We start from the raw sequence: 19,733 nt of genomic DNA on the forward strand, positions 1-19,733 counted from the left end.
ATTTCATTGGGAGCAGAGCATGGTTGCCCACACAACAAGGTATGTGTGTGTTACATCTCAAAGCAATGTGTGAGAAGTGGCACACATGGCTCCTACTAGTGGAGTTGCATCAATGGAGGCTCGATTGATACATTAATGGTGGCACAATGGTCATGTGATGGATAGGAATTTGTCAATAGACTCTTGGTTGAGCTGGTGGGAGGTGTGCATAGCACATTGGGGTTCAGTCACATGACAACGATAGAGAGAAGTAATGATAGTCCAAATACCTCAAGAATAAACCTAGTAGAAAGCAAGCATGGAAGTTGGTTGGCAAGGGAAGGATATAGATACAAGATTTCTCTTTACGATGCATGTACTACTGATATGGCAAATGCAATTTTGCAAAGCACAAAGGTGGAAGCCGTATCTTGCATGCAACACTTGTACTTCATTTATTTACGTGTGCTAGGCTTAAGCCAGAGCGAGAATATGTTCATCCACCAACCTATCCTAAGCAATTACACATGGCCATTCCTGACCGGAGCAACGGGGGAAGGATAGGAATAGCAAAATTAAATGTGTGTACTACACTTGAAAAATAGGCACAACTTTTACAGAAGATGGCATTTACATTAAAGGAGGTGGTGACTACATTTTTACAAGCTCACAATAGAGGCTTGGACTCTAAGTAGAGTCGCACATTATATTGTAAGAGTCATCTTGAAGTTAGAATTAAAAAAAACACATGTCATTTGGAGTCTAATTGTGGATATGCTGCTCATGATTGCATCACATGAGGCTCATGGTCTTTACTTTGCAAATGAAGGAAGCTTAACTCAACTTGGGATTATCATAGCTGATGAAGCACAAAATTATCATGTGATGGTGGACAAGAGTGTTCTTCTCAACGACAACCATCAAGATGATGAGATGTGATGGTCAATGACCTGGTCTCACCAAAGTAGACTTCGACGTAAGGATGACCTTGCTTGTGCAACACATTTTGAACCTTACCAACACCATTGTTGCTACGCAAGAAACATTGGCAGGTTTTCTACAAGGGGAAATTGGTTGATCAAATGAATGTCGGCTTTGAGGAGATTAATTATAAATTGATTTCCCTATTCTTTAGAGATTTTATTAATTTATATGAGGTCAAGGAGCCATTACTTAAGCTCAAATTAAGTATTTAGTTTAATTCCCTTATTTCTCAAAAGTTTTCTTGAATAGCGAGTTGGTCGTACCAAAAGAGTAATCTAAAATTCAATTCTTACCTCTACTTTTACTTAATAAAGAAATGATTATAATAATTGTATCAAAAGAGACAACCTGATCTTAGAGTAAGGTGGGATGATAGACCAGGGCAACCTTGAACTTAGCCCTACTTAATGGACACAAACCTGTCGAGAGAGTGTAGCTCTAATCTTCCTACTCATGATTCTCACATAAAATCTTGTCAACATGTGGAGAACATTAAAACCATTCTTTTAAGCTTTTTCATACTATTGGGAGAATAAAAAGAATGGATAGGCCTTCTACTTTGCCAAGAAAAGCTTGGATTTAATTTTGTAAGATTGCATAGGAGTGTTAATTGATACTTAAGGATTACACACTTTTAAGAACAAACTTATATAAACAAGCATTCTAGCAATACTTCTGTATCTTGTGAATCACTTCCTATGCTTTAGGAAAGGAGCTCAAACACTTAAGAATCCCCCATGACTCAATGGGATAGACCTTGGGTTGTCATTTGTCAGATCTAAGATCTTAGAACATGCTTATTAAGCATTGAGACTACTATCACTCTTAAGATCAAGCATTGAGACTACTATCACTCTTAAGATCAAGCATCACTTTACTAGGAAAAATGGAGTCAATCCCCCATATGAGAGGGGTCATCCCCTAACCTTCCATGCCTAGAAGTTTTTCTTATCTAGCTTTTGTCCTATAATCTAGGAAATACTATCTGAAATGATGACCAAATAAAACCTACAATTTTCAGCCCAGATACAATTCACATAGAGCAAACCAAAACATACAAAATTTCCCCTTTGCACTTGTTCGAAAAGCAACGAGTTCCAACTTGATGTATTCTCAAATAACCTGTAAATTTCATATTTGAGCATGCAAAAACTATCCTAAGCTTTTTCACCACATGTACATGCTTCCAAAACTCTCCAAAATGTGAGTCTAAATGAGGCATATGCTCATACATGGGTTTTCACTAGCCAACACCACACATGCGCATAGACTTTCCAAACTAGCTCAAATCTTATGCAAAAAAAGAGCCAAAAAACATGTAAGTGCAAAAAAATTGGTTGTAAATTAGGGCTTGTTGGCATGCCCTTGTCCACTTGTTGCAAGAAGCTCAAAAAGGCACCCAATCAATTGCCAAAGACCATATATATAAGCCCCAACACAAAGGGCATCATAAACACATCAAATATATGAGCTAAATTTAGCCCAAAGTTGGTTGTATATCTCAAATTGATGTAGAGAGGTTTGTGCAGATTTTTTGAATGCTTCAAATGCATGCCCTTGTGCAAGAAGCTAAAAAATGCACCTAATCAATATAAACACATCAAATACATGAGCTAAATTCAGCTCAAAGTTTGTTGTATATTTCAAATTGATGTATGGGAGTGCATATATTTGAATGCTTTAAATGCATGAAAGAGAGTGGGAGAAGATTCATTTACCTTGTACAAATTCCCACTTGATGTTTTGAGTGTAAATCTAGTCCTTGAAGATGCTCCAAGCTATGCCCATAAACCAAAGGAGGACTACAAATTTCTGGCCTCTGTAGACCTCTCACTTGATAAGCTCAACACACTAGAGATTTTTTAGATAAGATAAGAGGAGTATTTTGTGTTAAATTGTAGGAATTTATAAAGATGCAAACACAAAGTAAGATCAAAACCACAACAATGGCATTGGCATTGTCATTTCAAAGCTAATGGCATTAAAAGCAATGAGATACAATAACAACACGTTTACGACAAGAACAACTGAAGTATGATATTCAATGTTATGCAACACTAAAAAATAACCCATTCACTACATTTTCAACATTGAAAGTGTTTTTATAAACAAGGGAAGGACTCTTCCTCTATGTTTATAAATTTAAGGAAATACATATGCCACATCTCTGCCATACAAACATTATGTATAATCTTCCTCTATATTTATAAATTTAAGGAGAGACTTATGCCACATCTCTGCCATATAAACACTATGTATAATCTTCCTCTATGTTTATAAGTTTAAGACTTATGCCACCAAAGAACATTAATCTTATTTTTTTCCCTCGACACATATTACAAAGAGAGCACATAACTTTCATATGTTTATAATAATCGATATTAACGATATACAGATGTATATCTTCTTTTCATGAATTATTATGGAAGGGTTTGTTGTCAACAATATACATACGTATCTCTTCTTTTTATGAATTATTATGGAAGGGTTTGCTATCTCAACAATATACAGATGTATCTCTTCTTTTCATGACGTATTATGGAAGGGTTTATTGTAACAATATACAGATGTATCTCTTCTTTTCATGAATTATTATGGAAGGGTTTGTTTTCAACAATATACAAACACATATCTTCTTTTCATGAATTATTATGGAAGGGTTTGTTATTTTGCCAACATATGCTAACATTGCTTATGAGTATCGACAGGTACAACTTCAAAATTATTAAAATTATAACATTGCATGATAATGCACTAAGTAAACTTTGGACTAAAAAATGATCCTCTAAGAAGAGCCATGTCATCACTTTGCTAGAAAAAAGGGGTATGTGGTGAATTTTATATATCTTACATCAAAACCCTCATTGTGACATACCATTGGAAAGCCCTTAAAATTTAGATTCTAAATCTATCACCTCTAACAAATTTGGAGTTGATATGCTCAAGTTACGCCTTCTCCACTAAAAGGTAAATATTCATGTGCCTCTTAAAAAGTAGATTCTAAATCTACCACCTCCATCAAGTTTGGAGTTGATATGCTCAAGTTATGTCTTCCCTACTATTCCAACGATTGTGACATCCATGTACCTTGAGTGTTATGCCTCAAATTTCCAAACATGTCATGGCCATCAAAAACGTCAAACTCACTAAGAAAAAATTGAAATAGGAAATGGGACTGATTGAGAATAAAAATGCCATCGTATTAATCATGCAACAAATATTTACAAGTGATAGATTGGACTCATAAGGATCCACGGCACGGGATACCTTGCTCACAAGCCTTATGTATCAAAACGTGATTGAGGAGGACTAGGTTGGGCAAGCCATGTTACTCCCACACTCCAAGGGTCTCTCATATAGATGCATTATCCTTGGTATGCGCTAGCATACCCTCAAGTCCCCACGGGGATGGGATAGTTTTCCCAAGGTCCATATTTAAAAGAGCTCGAAGCCCTCTTCAAGCTACTTCATCATGTTATAGAAGGGCCATCCATGTTAAAAAATTGGATGACTAAGGGGTGGTCTATGAGCATCTTATCTCTTCAGATAGCCAACTATAATCTTCGAGCTATCTTAAGCATCTTCGGATAGCCAACTTTTTGTCATAGGCCGACCCTTCCATTTGACAAAAGGTCAATGGTTCTGATTCAATTGGGACTTCAAAATGATCTCTCGCTCATATAACGGGTACAACATTCTCGGATTTCAAAATGACCTCTAGCTCATATGGTGGGTCTACAACATTGCGAGATTGAAAGGGAAGAAGTGTCCTCCCATAATGTGTGTTAAGATAGAATCTCTTCAATAGACTAGCTTGAAACATTTTATGAACGCTTACTTATGTTATGAATATACATGGATGTCACAAATGTTGGAATCTACCTTTTAGTGGGGAAGGCATAACTTGAGCATATATACTACAAATCACCTTATCCCAATGTTTGTGGAATGTTTGTGAAATCACCTTGTCCCAATGTTTGTGGATGTGGAGTGTCTTTCAAGATTTGCACAACGGAATGCATGTTTCTAGCCTTCTCTCCTGGAAGGCTATCTCAAATGTAAAGAGTATCCACATGCCCTTGAACTATTTAATCAAATGCAACCTAATTGTGCTCAGCTTAACAAGTATGTACTTCAAGCATTATTGAAAGCTTGTGCTAGGTTAAAATGGGTCAAACAAGGCCAAGAAGTACATGTTCGTCTTATTAGAGAGGGATTGGAAACACGTACTTTTGTTGGATATAGTTTGGCTGAGAGGTATGCAAAATGCGGCTTACTTGTTAAGACGCGTGAAGTGTTTGATGAGTTTTGAGTCAACATCATACAATTACCCCCCCCTCTCTCCACCCCCTATGTTTGTTTTGTTTTTCGAGCCGGGGTCAGTCCACCCCCTATGCATAGTGAGTGCATAGTTGAGTGCTGCTTCTCTCTTTAGGCTAAAGGAACTATTTCTCTCTCTCTCTCTCTCTCTCTCTCTCTCTCTTTGGAGCTATAGCAAGAACACGGATGTTTTCGACTCTCTCGACGTCCAATATGATTGAATGGCCAAAGCCCATGGCCTAAGAATAAGAATTTCTAGGATCACCATGATGATATCTTCGAAGGTCACATGCGAAGGAGCTCTACTAGAGCAAGAGACCAGAGTCAAAGAGAAAAAATGGCTGGACTCAACAGTTGGAGAAGAAAAAGCATTCTTCACCCGAGGAGGATTCTCTCGAGGACGAGGACGAGGAAGAGGCAGAGTAAGAGGAAGGACCTTCACTTGCCACAACTGTGGAAAGCTAGGACACATGGCAAGAGACTACTATAGCAAACTCGGTGGAGAAGGAACGACATCGGCAAACTTCATGGAGGCTCCTAAGGAAGTGGAGTCAGATCATCTTTTTTGAGAGAGAAACCCCACAACCCAATGTAACCTACCCCAACAGAGTAAAACTACCTTTGAGCCACCGATGATGTAGGCCATGTGGTAAATGTATGTGTGAGCACTTTAGTCAAGGTCACGGGAACTTGTAGTAGCCTTGGACACATAGAGAGAGAGAGAGTGTCAAGGACTATGAGTTTAGGGACTTGAGGCACTAGTTGCGGGAACTTGTAGTAGCCTTGGACACATAGAGAGAGAGAGAGTGTCAAGGACTATGAGTTTAGGGACTTGAGGCAGTGGTTGCGGACTATCAAGTAAGAGGGAAACGTGGTATAGGGTCCAGGTGTGCTAGGATCATTCACTTGAGGAGGGGAGGTGTTGAAATATACAAGTGAATAGGGTGTGTGTGGGAACAAGCCCTTAGCAAGAGGCTGTAAAAAGAGAATCTGTAAATGTGAGAGAAGTTGTGAAGAGGTGAGAAGTATCTACTGGGAGAGAATAAAGGGTAGCATGAGAAGATTTAGGAGGTGTGGAGATATTCTGGGAAGAGGTGGAGAGAATCAAGCAAAAGAGGTGGAGTGAATCAAGGAGAAATCAGTGGGATTAGATGCTTGGATGTAAACCCTATAAATTGAGGCATTGGCCTAATGAGAATTTGTTGGTTTTTGATTATCCATGCCTACATTAAGCTATCAGTTAATTGCTCACTAATCACATCTTAATTATCGTCTAATTTCTTTTCTAATGATGTTGATTCTAGCATTTGATCCACCATAGCTCACTAATCACATCTTAATTATCGTCTAATGATATTGATTCTAGCATTTGATCCACCATAGCTCATCACATTGCTGCAAATTTAATATTTGTCATATTTTTTGCTGCCAATGGTAGTCTTTGACCTCATGGGATAATGGTCTTATGAATCCCACATAATGGACTTTCTAAATATGGTTACTCTGTTTTGACGTTTGCATGATAATCTCTTAAGATTTGTGATTTCGGGCCTAAAAAATGAGCATGCATTTCTGTCAGAAGATTTTTTCATTTCCGCCATTAAAAGAAGCCTATGGCTCTCTATTATGGATGTTGCATGGAATAAATGTGATGTTTTTTAATTCTGAATGCCAATAGGGGGGCTACATGTAATTTTTAACCCACACTACAATAGAATAGGTAGGATCTATTACACTGTGTGTTTTTATCAGCGCGCATATATATATATATATATATATATATATATATATATATATATATTGGAGCTCTTGCTTTTCTGATAATATGACTGTTCGCCCTTAATAAGGGGCTAGTCATGCACAAAATCTGGCTAATAGGACTAATGATCTAGCCATTATTGATAAGAAATATTGGGTTAATCTCAAACCATGCTATTACGGGTTAGTCATAATGAATGTCTCTTATTTGGCATGACTTATATATGAAGCTAGCTTTTACTATTGAATAATTTATCGCTATTTTCAAGCCTTGTATTAAGAGGTTTTTGGATACATAGACTGATTCTTGGCTGTTGCAAAGATAACAATATTTTGTTCATTAGGCTTGCTCTAGGGTTGTTAGTATAGATCGCTAATAATCCGTACATTGTACTGTTTAATCTCCACATAAGGTCGATGCTGTCTATGGCAGTAACATGATTGTTTTCAGACCAAGCATTTTGAATTTATGGAATACACTCATTATGGGTTGGATATACATACTTGCTTTTAATAATTTGTTGACTCTATGAATAGGAAATACTGTTATAAGTGATGGGTTGGGTCCACTTTGCTGTTTACTGGGATCTATTGTTCGGGTAGGATTATACCTATGATGTTAACTACAATTAATTAATCTGACCCTCTGATTGCTGGGATACATGATGAGCATGTGGTAGCTTATGGATCTTCTCCCCTTTTCTGATTTTTTTGGCCGATAATTCGGGCCTTTGAGTCTTTGGCCAAATATAGTAACTCACCCCCTATCTCGTGCTGCTGATGACATTGGTTGTTGGAAACTAATGTGTTGAACAGTGGATGACTAGCAATAGAACATTGGACTGGTATGCAGCGTGGGCATGGACATACTAGGCCCATTAGTTCACTTACTATGTGGATTATTATTCCATTTACTGGTCTTTTTTTAAAGGATGGTTACATGATGTGCTTTTACTACGTTATCTATCTGAAAAATGGGGAATTGACTCTTGAAGTCTAAAAAGGGTATAACCAACCCAACCATAGCTTAAACTTTGGGGTCTTTGAGTGACATCTATAACCTGTGGTAGGTCTTAAGGACACATGTAATACACATACAGGCTAACAATTTGTTTGTCTGTATGTTGGATGGATGTAGGTAACAGGATCTACCCTCTTAAATGTCTCGCAGTTTAAGATCTAAGACACATTTTTCACTATCTGAGACACATGTAATACACATACAGGCTAACAATTTGTTTGTATGTGTTGGATGGATGCAGTAACATGATCTACCCTCTCAAATGTCTCATAGTTTAAGCTCTAAGACACATGTTTCACTATCTGAGACACAATCTCTTAATTGCAAGCTTGTCTACATTAATTCAAAAACTATGTTGTTGATAACCAGAATTAGAAATCTATCTACTCTTTATCAAACACAACTTGCTCCCTCTCCATGTGGCCAAACGAGAGGGAGAAAAGGGGTCGGAAGAAAGGATGATTTTTGGTTTTTTGAATTTTGAAATAAGAATTTTTTTTAAAATTAAAATTCTTGGCTTGAAAATAAAAAGTACACATGTTATCAAAGGAATTTGCCTTCACATGCCAGAGAAGGTCATATGCCTCCAGACAGCAGGAGCATCTTCTTTGGTTTTGATAGACGTGGCAGTAGCACCTCTCCCCTTACGTGCTTTGAGCGATGGTGCAGAGCTCTGAGCAGTGGCCTCTTAATCCTTCACGTAGTCGACAACAAGTGGCGCAGACACCCAAGCAGAGACAACCTCTTTGCAGAGATAAAGCATGTAAAAACAGGACAAAAAACAGCCACCGTTCTTGCAGACAAAAATAGACTTCGAACAAATGTGAGAATGACCCGCACGACAACATCTGCAGAAAATGGGTGCAGAAGATCGTGGTTGAATCGGTTAGTAGTCGTCCAGATTTTAGAACTCTGAGTAACACTTGCTTTAATTTTGAAGGGAAAAAAAAGAGCTTGTGGGATAAGACTCACACTTCTAGCCAGTGTTAGCATATACCTGCTGGGTTTCTCTCATCGCTGAGTGAAGACCTAGACTTTAGCTTGGACCCAAATCATATGACCATCAACAGATTGATGTGGATTATGTTTAGCTCGTATATAAGCATCCTGTAAGTTGAGGATGAACATGCTGGCCTTTCCCCTCCGGTGGTCAGATAGCCTTTCATTGCCTGGCATGTCAGTGAAAGGGCCTCTCCCTTCCAGTTTGATGGCCTTTCACCACATTGTTGTAGGCCTTCAAAGGGCCCTTCTCCCCAGTGTGCCATTTTTTACACTACACCTGATGCCTACTTGGAGAGGCTGGGTCGCAAGCCTGGAATCATGAAAGGGGCTTGGTCTCTGGGATACATGGCAAATCCCTCATGACTTGTTTGTGAAAGGGTTAGCTTCATGATACTTTGTGCCAAGGGAAGCCGGAACAGTTTGCTTCAATGCAGGCTGGAGTGAATTGCATCTAGAAATCTTTCTCATGTGCCTTAGCATAGGGGTGCTTCTCTTTGAGGTTTGCCATCTCATTGAAGCCTTTGGTACTATACATGTCCTCTTATTTCTTTCAAAAGAGATGTCCTCGTAGTTGATTCCAAGGGGACCCTTATTTTTTTCTCTCTCATTGAAAGGCCACGGGTATGGCACTACCGACACCGTCATATACAATGGAGGGGGGGAAAGCATGTGCTGGTCCAGCGTGGTCGAGTTCTGCTTTTCAGGAGGAGCCAGCAAACCATGCACAAGCATTTGGATCTAGATCCACTCCTAGAGTGCAAATGGATGCACAAGTGCAAGAGGCCAAGGGTTGGGAGACTTTGAGTTTAGAGGAGGCATTGGCTTCTTTGGAGCAGATGGCCCAGCTGCCATCGGTGGAAAGCTTAACATCCATCTTGCAGAAATGCAGAAAAAGGAGAGATTCTTCATGTGCAAAGTGTGTTCATCTACACGTGTGTTGCAATGGGCTGGAAGCTCATAGGCTACTAAGAAATCACCTTATCCCAATGTTTGTGGAATGCGGAAGAACTCTGGATGCGGAGCAGGTCTTTCGTAGATTTGCACAACAGAATGGGTGTTTCTGGCCTTCTCTTCTGGAAGGCTATCTCGAATGCAGAGAGTATCAGCATGCCTTTGAACTGTTCCATCAAATGCAACACAATTGTGCTCAACTTAACAAGTATGTTCTTCAGGCATTATTAAAAGCTTGTGCTAGGCTGAAATGGGTTAAACAAGGCCAAGAAGTACATGCTGGTCTTGTCAGAGAGGGATTGGAATCAGACACTTTTGTTGGCAATAGTTTGGTTGAGATGTATTCAAAATGTGGTTTACTTGCTGAGGCGCGTGAAGTGTTTGATGAGCTAGAAGCACGAGATGTAGTTGCGTGGACTGTTTTGAGTTCGGGGTATGCTGACTGTGGACTCGATGGAGAAGCATTACACTGCTTGGAACAGATGCAAATGGAGGGCGTGTTCCCAAATGCTGTCACATTTGTTTGCAGTTTGAAAATTTGCGGCCGGACAGGATCTCTAGAAAGGGGACAAGAAGTACATGCTGAGATTGCAAAAGAGGGTTTTGAATCAGAAACTTTTGTTGGTAGTACCTTGTTGGACATGTATGCCAAATGTGGCCTGCTTGTGGAAGCACAGGAGGTGTTTGATGGGCTATTGGTTAGAGATGTGGTCTCATGGACAGCACTGATCGCAGGGTATGGAGATCATGGGCATGGCACTGCAGCTTTGGACTGTTTTAATCAGATGCAGTGGGAAGGTGTGTTCCCGAATGCTGTTACATTTATCTGCACCCTGAAAGCCTGTGGCAGTACAGGAGCCATAACAAGGGGCCGAGAAATACATGCTGAGGTGGCCAAAGAGGAGTTTGAGAAAAATCTTGTCATTGGCAGTACCTTGGTAGACATGTATGTTAAATGTGGCTCACTTGCGGAAGCATGGGCAGTGTTTGAAGAGTTGCCTGTTCGGGATGTAGTCTTGTGGACTGCATTGATTGCTGGGTATGCTGGACATGGCCTTGATGAGGAGGTGCTGAGTTGTTTGGAGAAAATGCAAATGGAGGGGGTTTCCATGGACTCGATCTTGTTTGTCCACAGTTTGAAAGCCTGTGGCAGCATTGGAGCCATCAACAGAGGCCGAAAAATCCATGCTGAGATTGTCAAAGAGGGGTTTGAGTGTAACACTTTTGTTGGCAGTACATTGATGGACATGTATGCCAAAGGTGGCTTACTTGCAGAAGCTCAAGAAGTCTTTGACGAGCTTCCGGTCCGAGATGTTGTCTCATGGACGGCACTAATGGCAGGTTATGTTGAACATGGGCTTTGTAAGGAAGCAATGATATGCTTGGAAGAGATGCAACTAGAGGGGGTGTTCCCAAATGATGTCACACTTGTTTGTAGCTTACAAGCTTGTGGAGGCTTAGGATCCATGGATATGGGCCAAGAAGTGCATGCCAGGATTGTCAGTGGGGGGTTCGAAAGAGACCCTTTTGTTGGCAATGCTTTGGTGGGCTTTTACACCAAATGTGGATTGCTTGTAGAAGCATGGAAAGTTTTTGACCTTCTGGCTGTCCAAGATGTGGTATCTTGGAACACACTAATCACAGGCTTTAGTGAACATGGGCTAGGCCAGGAAGCGTTGAACTCCTTAATAGAGATGCAACTGGAGGGCATGTTTCCAAACGATATTACGCTTGTTTGCTGCTTGAAAGCTTGTGGCTCTTTAGGAGCCATAGACAAGGGCCAAGAAATACATGTAGAGATTGCTAAAATGGGATTTGAAAGAGATCCTTTCGTTGGCAATACTTTGGTGGATATGTATGCCAAATGCGGCTTGCTTGCTCAAGCATGTGAAGTGTTTGACAAGCTGCTCATCCGAGATGTAGTCTCATGGAATATACTGATTGCAGGGTATGCTGAGCATAGACTTGGTGAGCAAGGTCTGGTTTGTTTGGAACAGATGGTAGTAGATGGTGTGCTGCCAAATATCGTCACACTTGTCTACGGATTGAAATGTTGTGGCAGCATAACAGCTATAGACGGAGGTCAGGAGTTGCATGCTGAGATTACCAGAAAAGGATGCGAGATAGATGCTTTTGTTGGCAGTGCCTTGGTAGATATGTATGCCAGATGTGGCTCACTTGCAGAAGCACAGGAAGTGTTTGATGAACTGTCAGGTAGGGAAGTAGCTTGGAATGCCCTTGTTGCAGGGTATGCCGAACATGGGTTTGGTAAGGAAGTGCTGGCTTGTTTCAAAAAAATGCAAGCTGAGGGTACGTCTCCAGACGCTGTCACCTTTGTTTGTGCCTTGAAAGCTTGTGGCAGTATGGGTGCCAGTGACAGGGGTGAAGAAGTACACATTTTGATAGTCAAAGAGGGCTTTGAACACGATCCTTATGTTGGCAATATTTTGGTGGATATGTATGCCAAATGTGGCTCACTTGTGGAAGCACGTGAATTGTTTGACAAGCTGACAGATAGGGATATAGTTTCGTGGAGTGCGATTATTGCAGGTTATGCCCGCCAAGGAGAGAGTGAATTGGTTTTCCAATTATTTAAGGAAATGGAGGAGGAGGGTGTACGTCCAGATGAGATAACATTACTGAGTGTTCTTACTGCATGCAGTCATGCAGGTCTTTTGGATAAGGGCCAGAAGTATTTTGAGGCTATGAGTGAAGAGTATAGCATTAGTCCAACTATAGAGCACCACAATTGTATGATTGATCTCCTCAGCCGTGCAGGCCAACTTGATAAGGCTATGTCTATGTTAACAAAGATGCCTTTCGAGCCTAATTTCGTGACATGGAGTACTATGTTGGGTGCTTGTCGGAAGTGGGGTCACGGCGAGCTTGGTGGACAGGTCTTTGAGCTTGCATTAAGATCGAATGACAAACAAGCTGCAGCATTTAACTTGATGTACAACATTTATGCAGATGCTGACATGTGGGAGCAAGAAAGGAAGGTTGAGATGAATGTGAGGGTGAAATAAACTACAAAGGATTGCAGCTATCTTTGTACCTGTGATTTGGAGCAGGTCTACTTGTGGTTAGGAAACCACTGTGAAGGGATACACTGGATGCCTTGTGGCTTTAAGGTTCTTGGACACTCCACATATTGGCTTCTTAGCGTGCATTTTTACCAAAGAGGAGAGTCAAAGAAAGGGTGAAGTCACTGCAGTCCCAACAAGGGAACCTGACACAAGGCAAATGGTCATCTGTGGATATAAAGGAACAAAGTATAGAGCATGATAAACGATGTATAGTCAGCAAGAGCAAGCCTTAAGGGGGTGTTGATACCCTCTCAGCACCCTCTCAGCAGTTGTCCTACCAAATGGAGGCTAGTTTTTAGCCAGCTTACTGGGAGGATTGATATAAGGGACAATTATTCAGATCCAGCACAGTAATTGTCCCAATTATTCAGATCCAGCATGATAGTTATCCCAAGGAGAGGCAGAGAGAGCTCACGGCTATTGCATGCTAGAAGATCCTGATAAACAGTGGCACTAGACTGAGCATGGACTTACTAGGAACTGTTATATCATAAGTAATGATGCTCTTTCTGGCAGCCATAGGTGCATAACATACTCTTTCGTACCCCCCTGTTCCATACCATACATACACTACAATGTATTACCTTCCATTGCTTACCCCCTGTTCCATACCATGCATACACTACAATGTAATACCTTCCATTGAAATACCAATTCTAATGTTCTTATGGTCTCTCACTCCGGACCACCAAAACGTTTTTTTGGAGCAAGTACATAATTTGTCTCTATCTTTGGTGCCATAGTGTGCACATGGAATCTAAACATGACCTTGCTTCAACCATGAGTTAACCATGCATATGAAATCTAAACATGACCACCCAATTGCCCATGTAGCGCAATGCGGAGCTGACGAAAATTATGGTCTCTCACACCGAAGCACCAAAACGTTTTTTTGGAGCAAGTACATAATTTGTCTCTATCTTTGGTGCCATAGTATGCCCATGGAATCTAAACATGACCTTGCTTCAACCATGAGTTAACCATGCATATGAAATCTAAACATGGCCACCCAATTGCCCATGTAGCCCAATGCGGAGCTGATGAAAATGCAACTCTAATTGGTCTCTTCTAAGAGCATTGGTGAAGACAACCCCCACAATTCTTTGTTGAGGAGAAGATCAGCTCGACATCCCCATTCATGGTGGCGAACTCGTACACAAAGTGATGTTGAGTCTATGCTTCATGTGAACATGGGATCTTGGGTTCTTTGCTGTTGCCAAGCAACTCTGGTTGATGCATTGTGTAGCATTGTTGGCTGCTTCTACACTGCTCTTGTTATGTCCCGGGGCGTGTGCTAACCCAGGATCAGGGTTAGGGTTAACCAGTGTTGCCAGGCGTTTCTAAAACGGTAGGTATGAAATGGGTTTCATACGTCTTGAAACGTTTCATAAAAGGTAAGAAACGGGTACAAAAAGGTTTCATACAAAATAGAAAAAGCATGTATATTTTTAACTTGAAATATACAAAAGAGAAAACTGTTGACATAACTTATAAGAGACCACATTGAATTCATTTCAATAAAAACAAAATACATGTAAGATATGATGATATCACAAATCACGTGGGTGATGACTAAATAGAAATCAAAAGGATCACCATGTGGATGATGAGTCATGACTCAAAATCCAAGATCAAAATAAATAACATCTGTCCATCCATGACAAAGCAAAGTACAACCATACTTTGCCCAAGTGGCCTTGAGAATAAATAACATGTGTCCATCCATCACAAAGCAAAGTACAACCATACTTTGCCCAAGTGGCCTTGAGAGGCTCCATGTCCATCTCCACAACCAATTTCTCCTTGCGAAGCTCAGTAGTACGCAATGTTTCATAGGAGGGGCCATCCCACTCACACCCAATGCGGGAGATAGCTCTCATTGCCTTCTTCCATTGAGGAGTCCTGACAATGTGGAAGGATAATCCACATTGAATAAACAACTTCATCAACTCCCTCGTTGCCTCTTTCATGGCAACCTTCTGCATCCCTGCCTGCACATGTCCTTTCTTGAACAATGGAAGACTAGTTCTTTTGGCCCGAGGTGCCGAGCTAGAACCACTTGCAACATCACCACTGGTATCTTCCTCTCTGATAGTGCGAGTCCTCTTGGAGACAATTTGACGTGCTTCAGGCTCTCCCAGATTGGGGATATCCTCGAGGGGGATACCTAACTGCATGGCCTTCCAAGCATTTAGGCTATCATAGATTTCTTGTGGCACATGCTTACATGGCCCGATGCCAAAACCCTTTGTTTGTGACAAATGTGCCTTCAGCCTGGTGACACTGCCATGGTGCTTATCAGCACAAAAGTTGCATTTTCACTTTCCGGAGCCCGAGCCACCATATCTAGACTCGAAGGTGACATTGTTCCAAAGAGAATCACCTGTTCGAGGCATCCTACAAGGCGGGGATAAATGCAGATTGTTGGCCCTGCAAGTGTGACACATAACATAAAGTAATCTCATTTTATGATTCATGAATTTAACTGTCATCTTGGCCAACAATAGAGCAAGGGGAAGAGAAGGTAGGTAGCCTTAAGCCTCAATAGATATTAGAGCAAGGGGAGGAAGATATGCCATAAATATTGATGGAAGAGAACAAAACGTGCTGCTTTGTGAGTTGTGCAGAGAAAACCAACATAAAGCAAAACATGACATTACCCCTTTAGAAGGCCTCCACAAGGCCTAAGGACACCAAGGAGCATGCGGGCTGACACGGACGTTGATTTGATGGCAAGCTGGCACACAAACGGCAAAAAAGTACATGCGATCGCCACTAGGAAACACGTGGTGACATGCACACCATGCAACACATGCCATGTGTGGCGTGGCTGCGTGCCACGCGGCCACCCCACGCATGGCTACCACGTGTAGTGCGTAGTGCACATGGCACCAATTAGTTTGCGCCATGTGTGATTCAAAGCCACGTGGACTATGTGGGCCACGTGGCATGGCCACGTGGCATGCTCGAGGTTGGGTATTACACGTGGCCATGCCACGTGAACTCGTGGCTAACCATGTAGACTTAACAGCCCACGTGGCCTCGTGGACTGTTTAGTCTATGTGGCCCTTCTCGTGTAATGCCCGCACGACGCGGGCATTACACGCGATGGTCGCATGGCCTTTGTCGCTTGTGTGGCAAAGGCCACGCCATGTGTGGCCAGCCACGTGGCCACGTGGATCTGGCTGTGCAACGGCTTTTAAAGCCGTTGCACAACCAACCAGCGTTGAGGGCTCACAAAGAGCCCTTAACAGTCACCGTCTTGCCCTCTCTCTCTCTCTCTCTCTCTCTCTCTCTCTCTCTCTCTCTCAGCAACAGTCGCCCTCTCTCCATCCCACAAAGAGTCGCCCTCTCTCTCTCTCTTAAGCTCTCTCAATTGGAAGTGGCCTCAACAGTTGGAAGCGGCCTCAACAATTGGAAGCGGCCTCAACGGTTTCAGCGCCCTCAAGCGGTAGTGGTCCTCACTTGCCCTCAACGCCGAAGAGTTCTCAATCATCCAAAATCTCCAGGTAAACTTGTTTTGATTAATATAAATAGCATAATAATTTCTAAAATTTTAGAGATAGTGCATCACATGTAATTGGAATAAAAAATTAATGATAATTAAAGACTAATTTAAAATAATTGCATCACATCTTAATGACAAAAGACTAATTTAAGAACTATTCTTAAATATGGATGCATATTCAAGACAAAATGCCTCCATGCACTCATTTGCAATCAAAGGGGTTCACCGGATTGCAAGATGAGATCACTCTCTCACAAGATGTGGACATAGCACAAGTGGCCACATCAAGCGAGGTAACAAACAGCTAACAATTGCAGTTGATTATGGAAGCTGGTTCTTCAACGTCCCCTGACAATCGTGTGGCCAGCACTAGTGCCACCATTGTAGAAGAAGAGGAGTCTGTGAAAGAGAGTTTCGGCCAAGTGGTTGATCGACACATCTCTACAAATTGGGTGGAGGACCACTTGGTCGACAACCAAAACCACCTTCCTAGAGTGCCACTTTGTCGCCTCCTTGCAAACCCAACAATCCGCACAAATGAGGATTCTATCGAGGGGTTGATCAAAAGTATAGAGGAGAGCAAATATCAATCGACAATGGCAACATTCATTGTCTTAGAGGGATTCCCAGGCAAAGCACCCATTTCATTCGACCGTCGAAGTGCAGCCGGCCACACGACCTGTGATTGTCAGGTGAATTTAACACGATATTAGAGGAGACCGAAGGATGGCAACACATGGTTGGGAAGATGCTTATTGTTTGGGATGGAAACTATCGACTCAAAGCTCAGCAAGAATGGGTGAATACCAATCGAGTCAAAAAAGACAGGATTCCCGAGGTGAATTGCAAAGTGGTCCGGGGGTTCCTTGAGGAAGAGGAGGTGGAGTTCTTGTTGGTGTTGTGCATGATCAACAAGTAAGTGCATTGTACAATGTTTTTTTTGTTTATGAAATGAACAAACATTGTGTATGTCATCATTTGCCTTATTTAAAATGCGTGCAAATTTTTTAGGGTCACTACCATTCATGTGCCGAACACAATGGCACATGATATATTTATGATGCAGCATGTGGATCTTGCCGATCCACAATCGTTGTTGTCAAAGTTTAGTAACGATGATCGTGCATGGGCCCAGAAAGCGCTTACTCATTGAGGACCCAATAGATCCAAGTGGTTGAAGCTTCCCATGGCACTCTTGTCCTCACAATTAGTTTTCAAGGTGTGTGCGCATTGCAGTATGTTTTGATTTCAAATTATGTTTCTTAATGTTTTGATTTCGAAGTATGTTTCTTAAAAAAAATATAAACGCATTGCAGTCGGACTTGATGCCACGTTCCAAGCCAAGATCAGTGGCTTGCCTGAGAGCGAGGGAGTAGAGAATACATGATGAATGTAGAAATGCTCGACAAGAACTATGGGAATACCCTAAAGGAGACAGAGGCACTTTTCACTAAAAGGGGACTTGAGCTGGCACAAATTTCCAACCCCGACTGTGTGAAAGAGTTCATTAAAAAAGTGATCTCGTACCAAGACTGGGGTGAAAAGGCTAGCAAATTCACTACTCCAAAGCTAGCAGAGATTGCTCGAGCACATGTTTCAAAGGAAGAGTAAGATCTCCATCTCTCTTAATGCATTTCATTTTTTCTTTAAAGTAATTAGAAACCTAATGCTTGTTTACAATGCATTAGGTGTAGGTTGCTTGACATATTGGCTAGTGGTGAGTTCACTATGAGGGATGCACAGATTCCTCCATCCAACACAGCCTTCTTCATGTGGATCCATCGTCATGTGTACTGGTTCCAATTGACCGAGTACACGCTAAAACTATACGCAAAACTGGAGGTGGGCTCACCTTGCAGTAGCCGGCATGCACAAAAGAGCCACAGTAGACTCTGGAGTAGGTATCATGGATGCCCTAAAATCTTATAGGAAGTCTCATTTTAAGAAGGAATTTGTTAGGTTAAAAGGACAAATACGTGCCACCTTGGATCCTTGACTAGCAACCACACCTGCCGTGCACAACACGATGCCTCTTGTACAGGTATAAAGTACCACAACTCTTTTTTTTCTGCCTTGCATGGTGGAGAAGTTGTCATGCCTCGTGTATGGTTTCTTAGACTTATTTAATGGTTGTGTATTAGGTGGTGGCGAAGTAGTGTACGTGATCGGCTCTACATTCCTGAGCACCCTTCAGACTCATGGGTGTTGTCTGAGGTATAGGATACAAGATTGTACCCTGAAGAGTGGATCAATGAGCTTCGGGGCAAGGACACATGGATACTTTGCCCATAGTGGTTAGACTACCCAGAGGGGGAGTTTCCTCCGGAGGAGGCAGAGCAGTTTCAGAGTACGTTTCCTTGTATATAGTATTTAATTTGTACGAAGTATGAAGCCTATTTTTAGAGAATATAAAGTTCTAATGTTTGTTAACAACTCAGGAATCATCATTTTTCAATCAGAATCCAAATCAACTCAATAGTTCTCAACCAGAATTTAAAAATCATATCAACCACATTCGAATTCATCATCAGGATAGCATTTATGCTTATAATTTAAAGTCTTAGATTTACTCGTATATACTGCCAGTAAAGAGCTGCAGTTATACCCTCTGTATATACGGGTAGTCACGATCCTTGGAATTATAAGGTAAATACCATCATGTCTAGGCCTCAAGCAAGTCAGGGATTCCATCCAATTGCGGTACTTCCATCTGAAGACCCAATTACTATGTAACGTCCCTCCCAAGCCATGTATGTATGTGTCTCTTTTAATATAAATTTCAATAAGAAAAGAGAGTGTAATTAGAAAGAGTGAGACAATAAGGCTAGAAACATTAGAAAAGTGTTAGAATAAAAATATTAGCTCTAAAAATCCTAAAAGAAATAAGAACATAAGAATAGTTCTATTAAGAGATAAGTATCCCCAAAAATAGAATTTCGAGTTTAAGTGATAAGAGGTCATATTTAGAGTACTTTTACACATTTAGAGTCCATGCATACTAAAAATGTGGAAAAACAACGCGTTTCTAAAGATGGTGCGTTTGCGGCTATATACAGACGTTTTTGCCTATTCTGCCCGCGCTGGCTTGTAGACCAGATGCCTTCCCGTTCTTTTGACTGATTAT

General features: G+C 41.3%; 1 protein-coding gene across 1 annotated transcript; it reads left to right on the forward strand.

Annotated features, from left to right (window-relative positions):
• The first annotated feature begins 8,624 nt into the window (after nt 1-8,624).
• LOC147610983 (pentatricopeptide repeat-containing protein At3g16610-like) lies at nt 8,625-13,774 on the forward strand. Its single transcript, XM_086785629.1, has 2 exons — nt 8,625-8,951; nt 9,250-13,774. The coding sequence occupies exon 2, from the start codon at nt 9,688-9,690 to the stop codon at nt 13,039-13,041; it is 3,354 nt and encodes a 1,117-aa protein (XP_086641755.1). The 5' UTR covers nt 8,625-8,951; nt 9,250-9,687; the 3' UTR covers nt 13,042-13,774.
• The last annotated feature ends 5,959 nt before the right edge of the window (nt 13,775-19,733 follow it).

This window comes from Cibotium barometz, chromosome 48 (genome assembly GCF_041138505.1).
Source record: "Cibotium barometz isolate CiBa-2024 chromosome 48, ASM4113850v1, whole genome shotgun sequence".
NCBI lineage: Eukaryota > Viridiplantae > Streptophyta > Polypodiopsida > Cyatheales > Cibotiaceae > Cibotium > Cibotium barometz.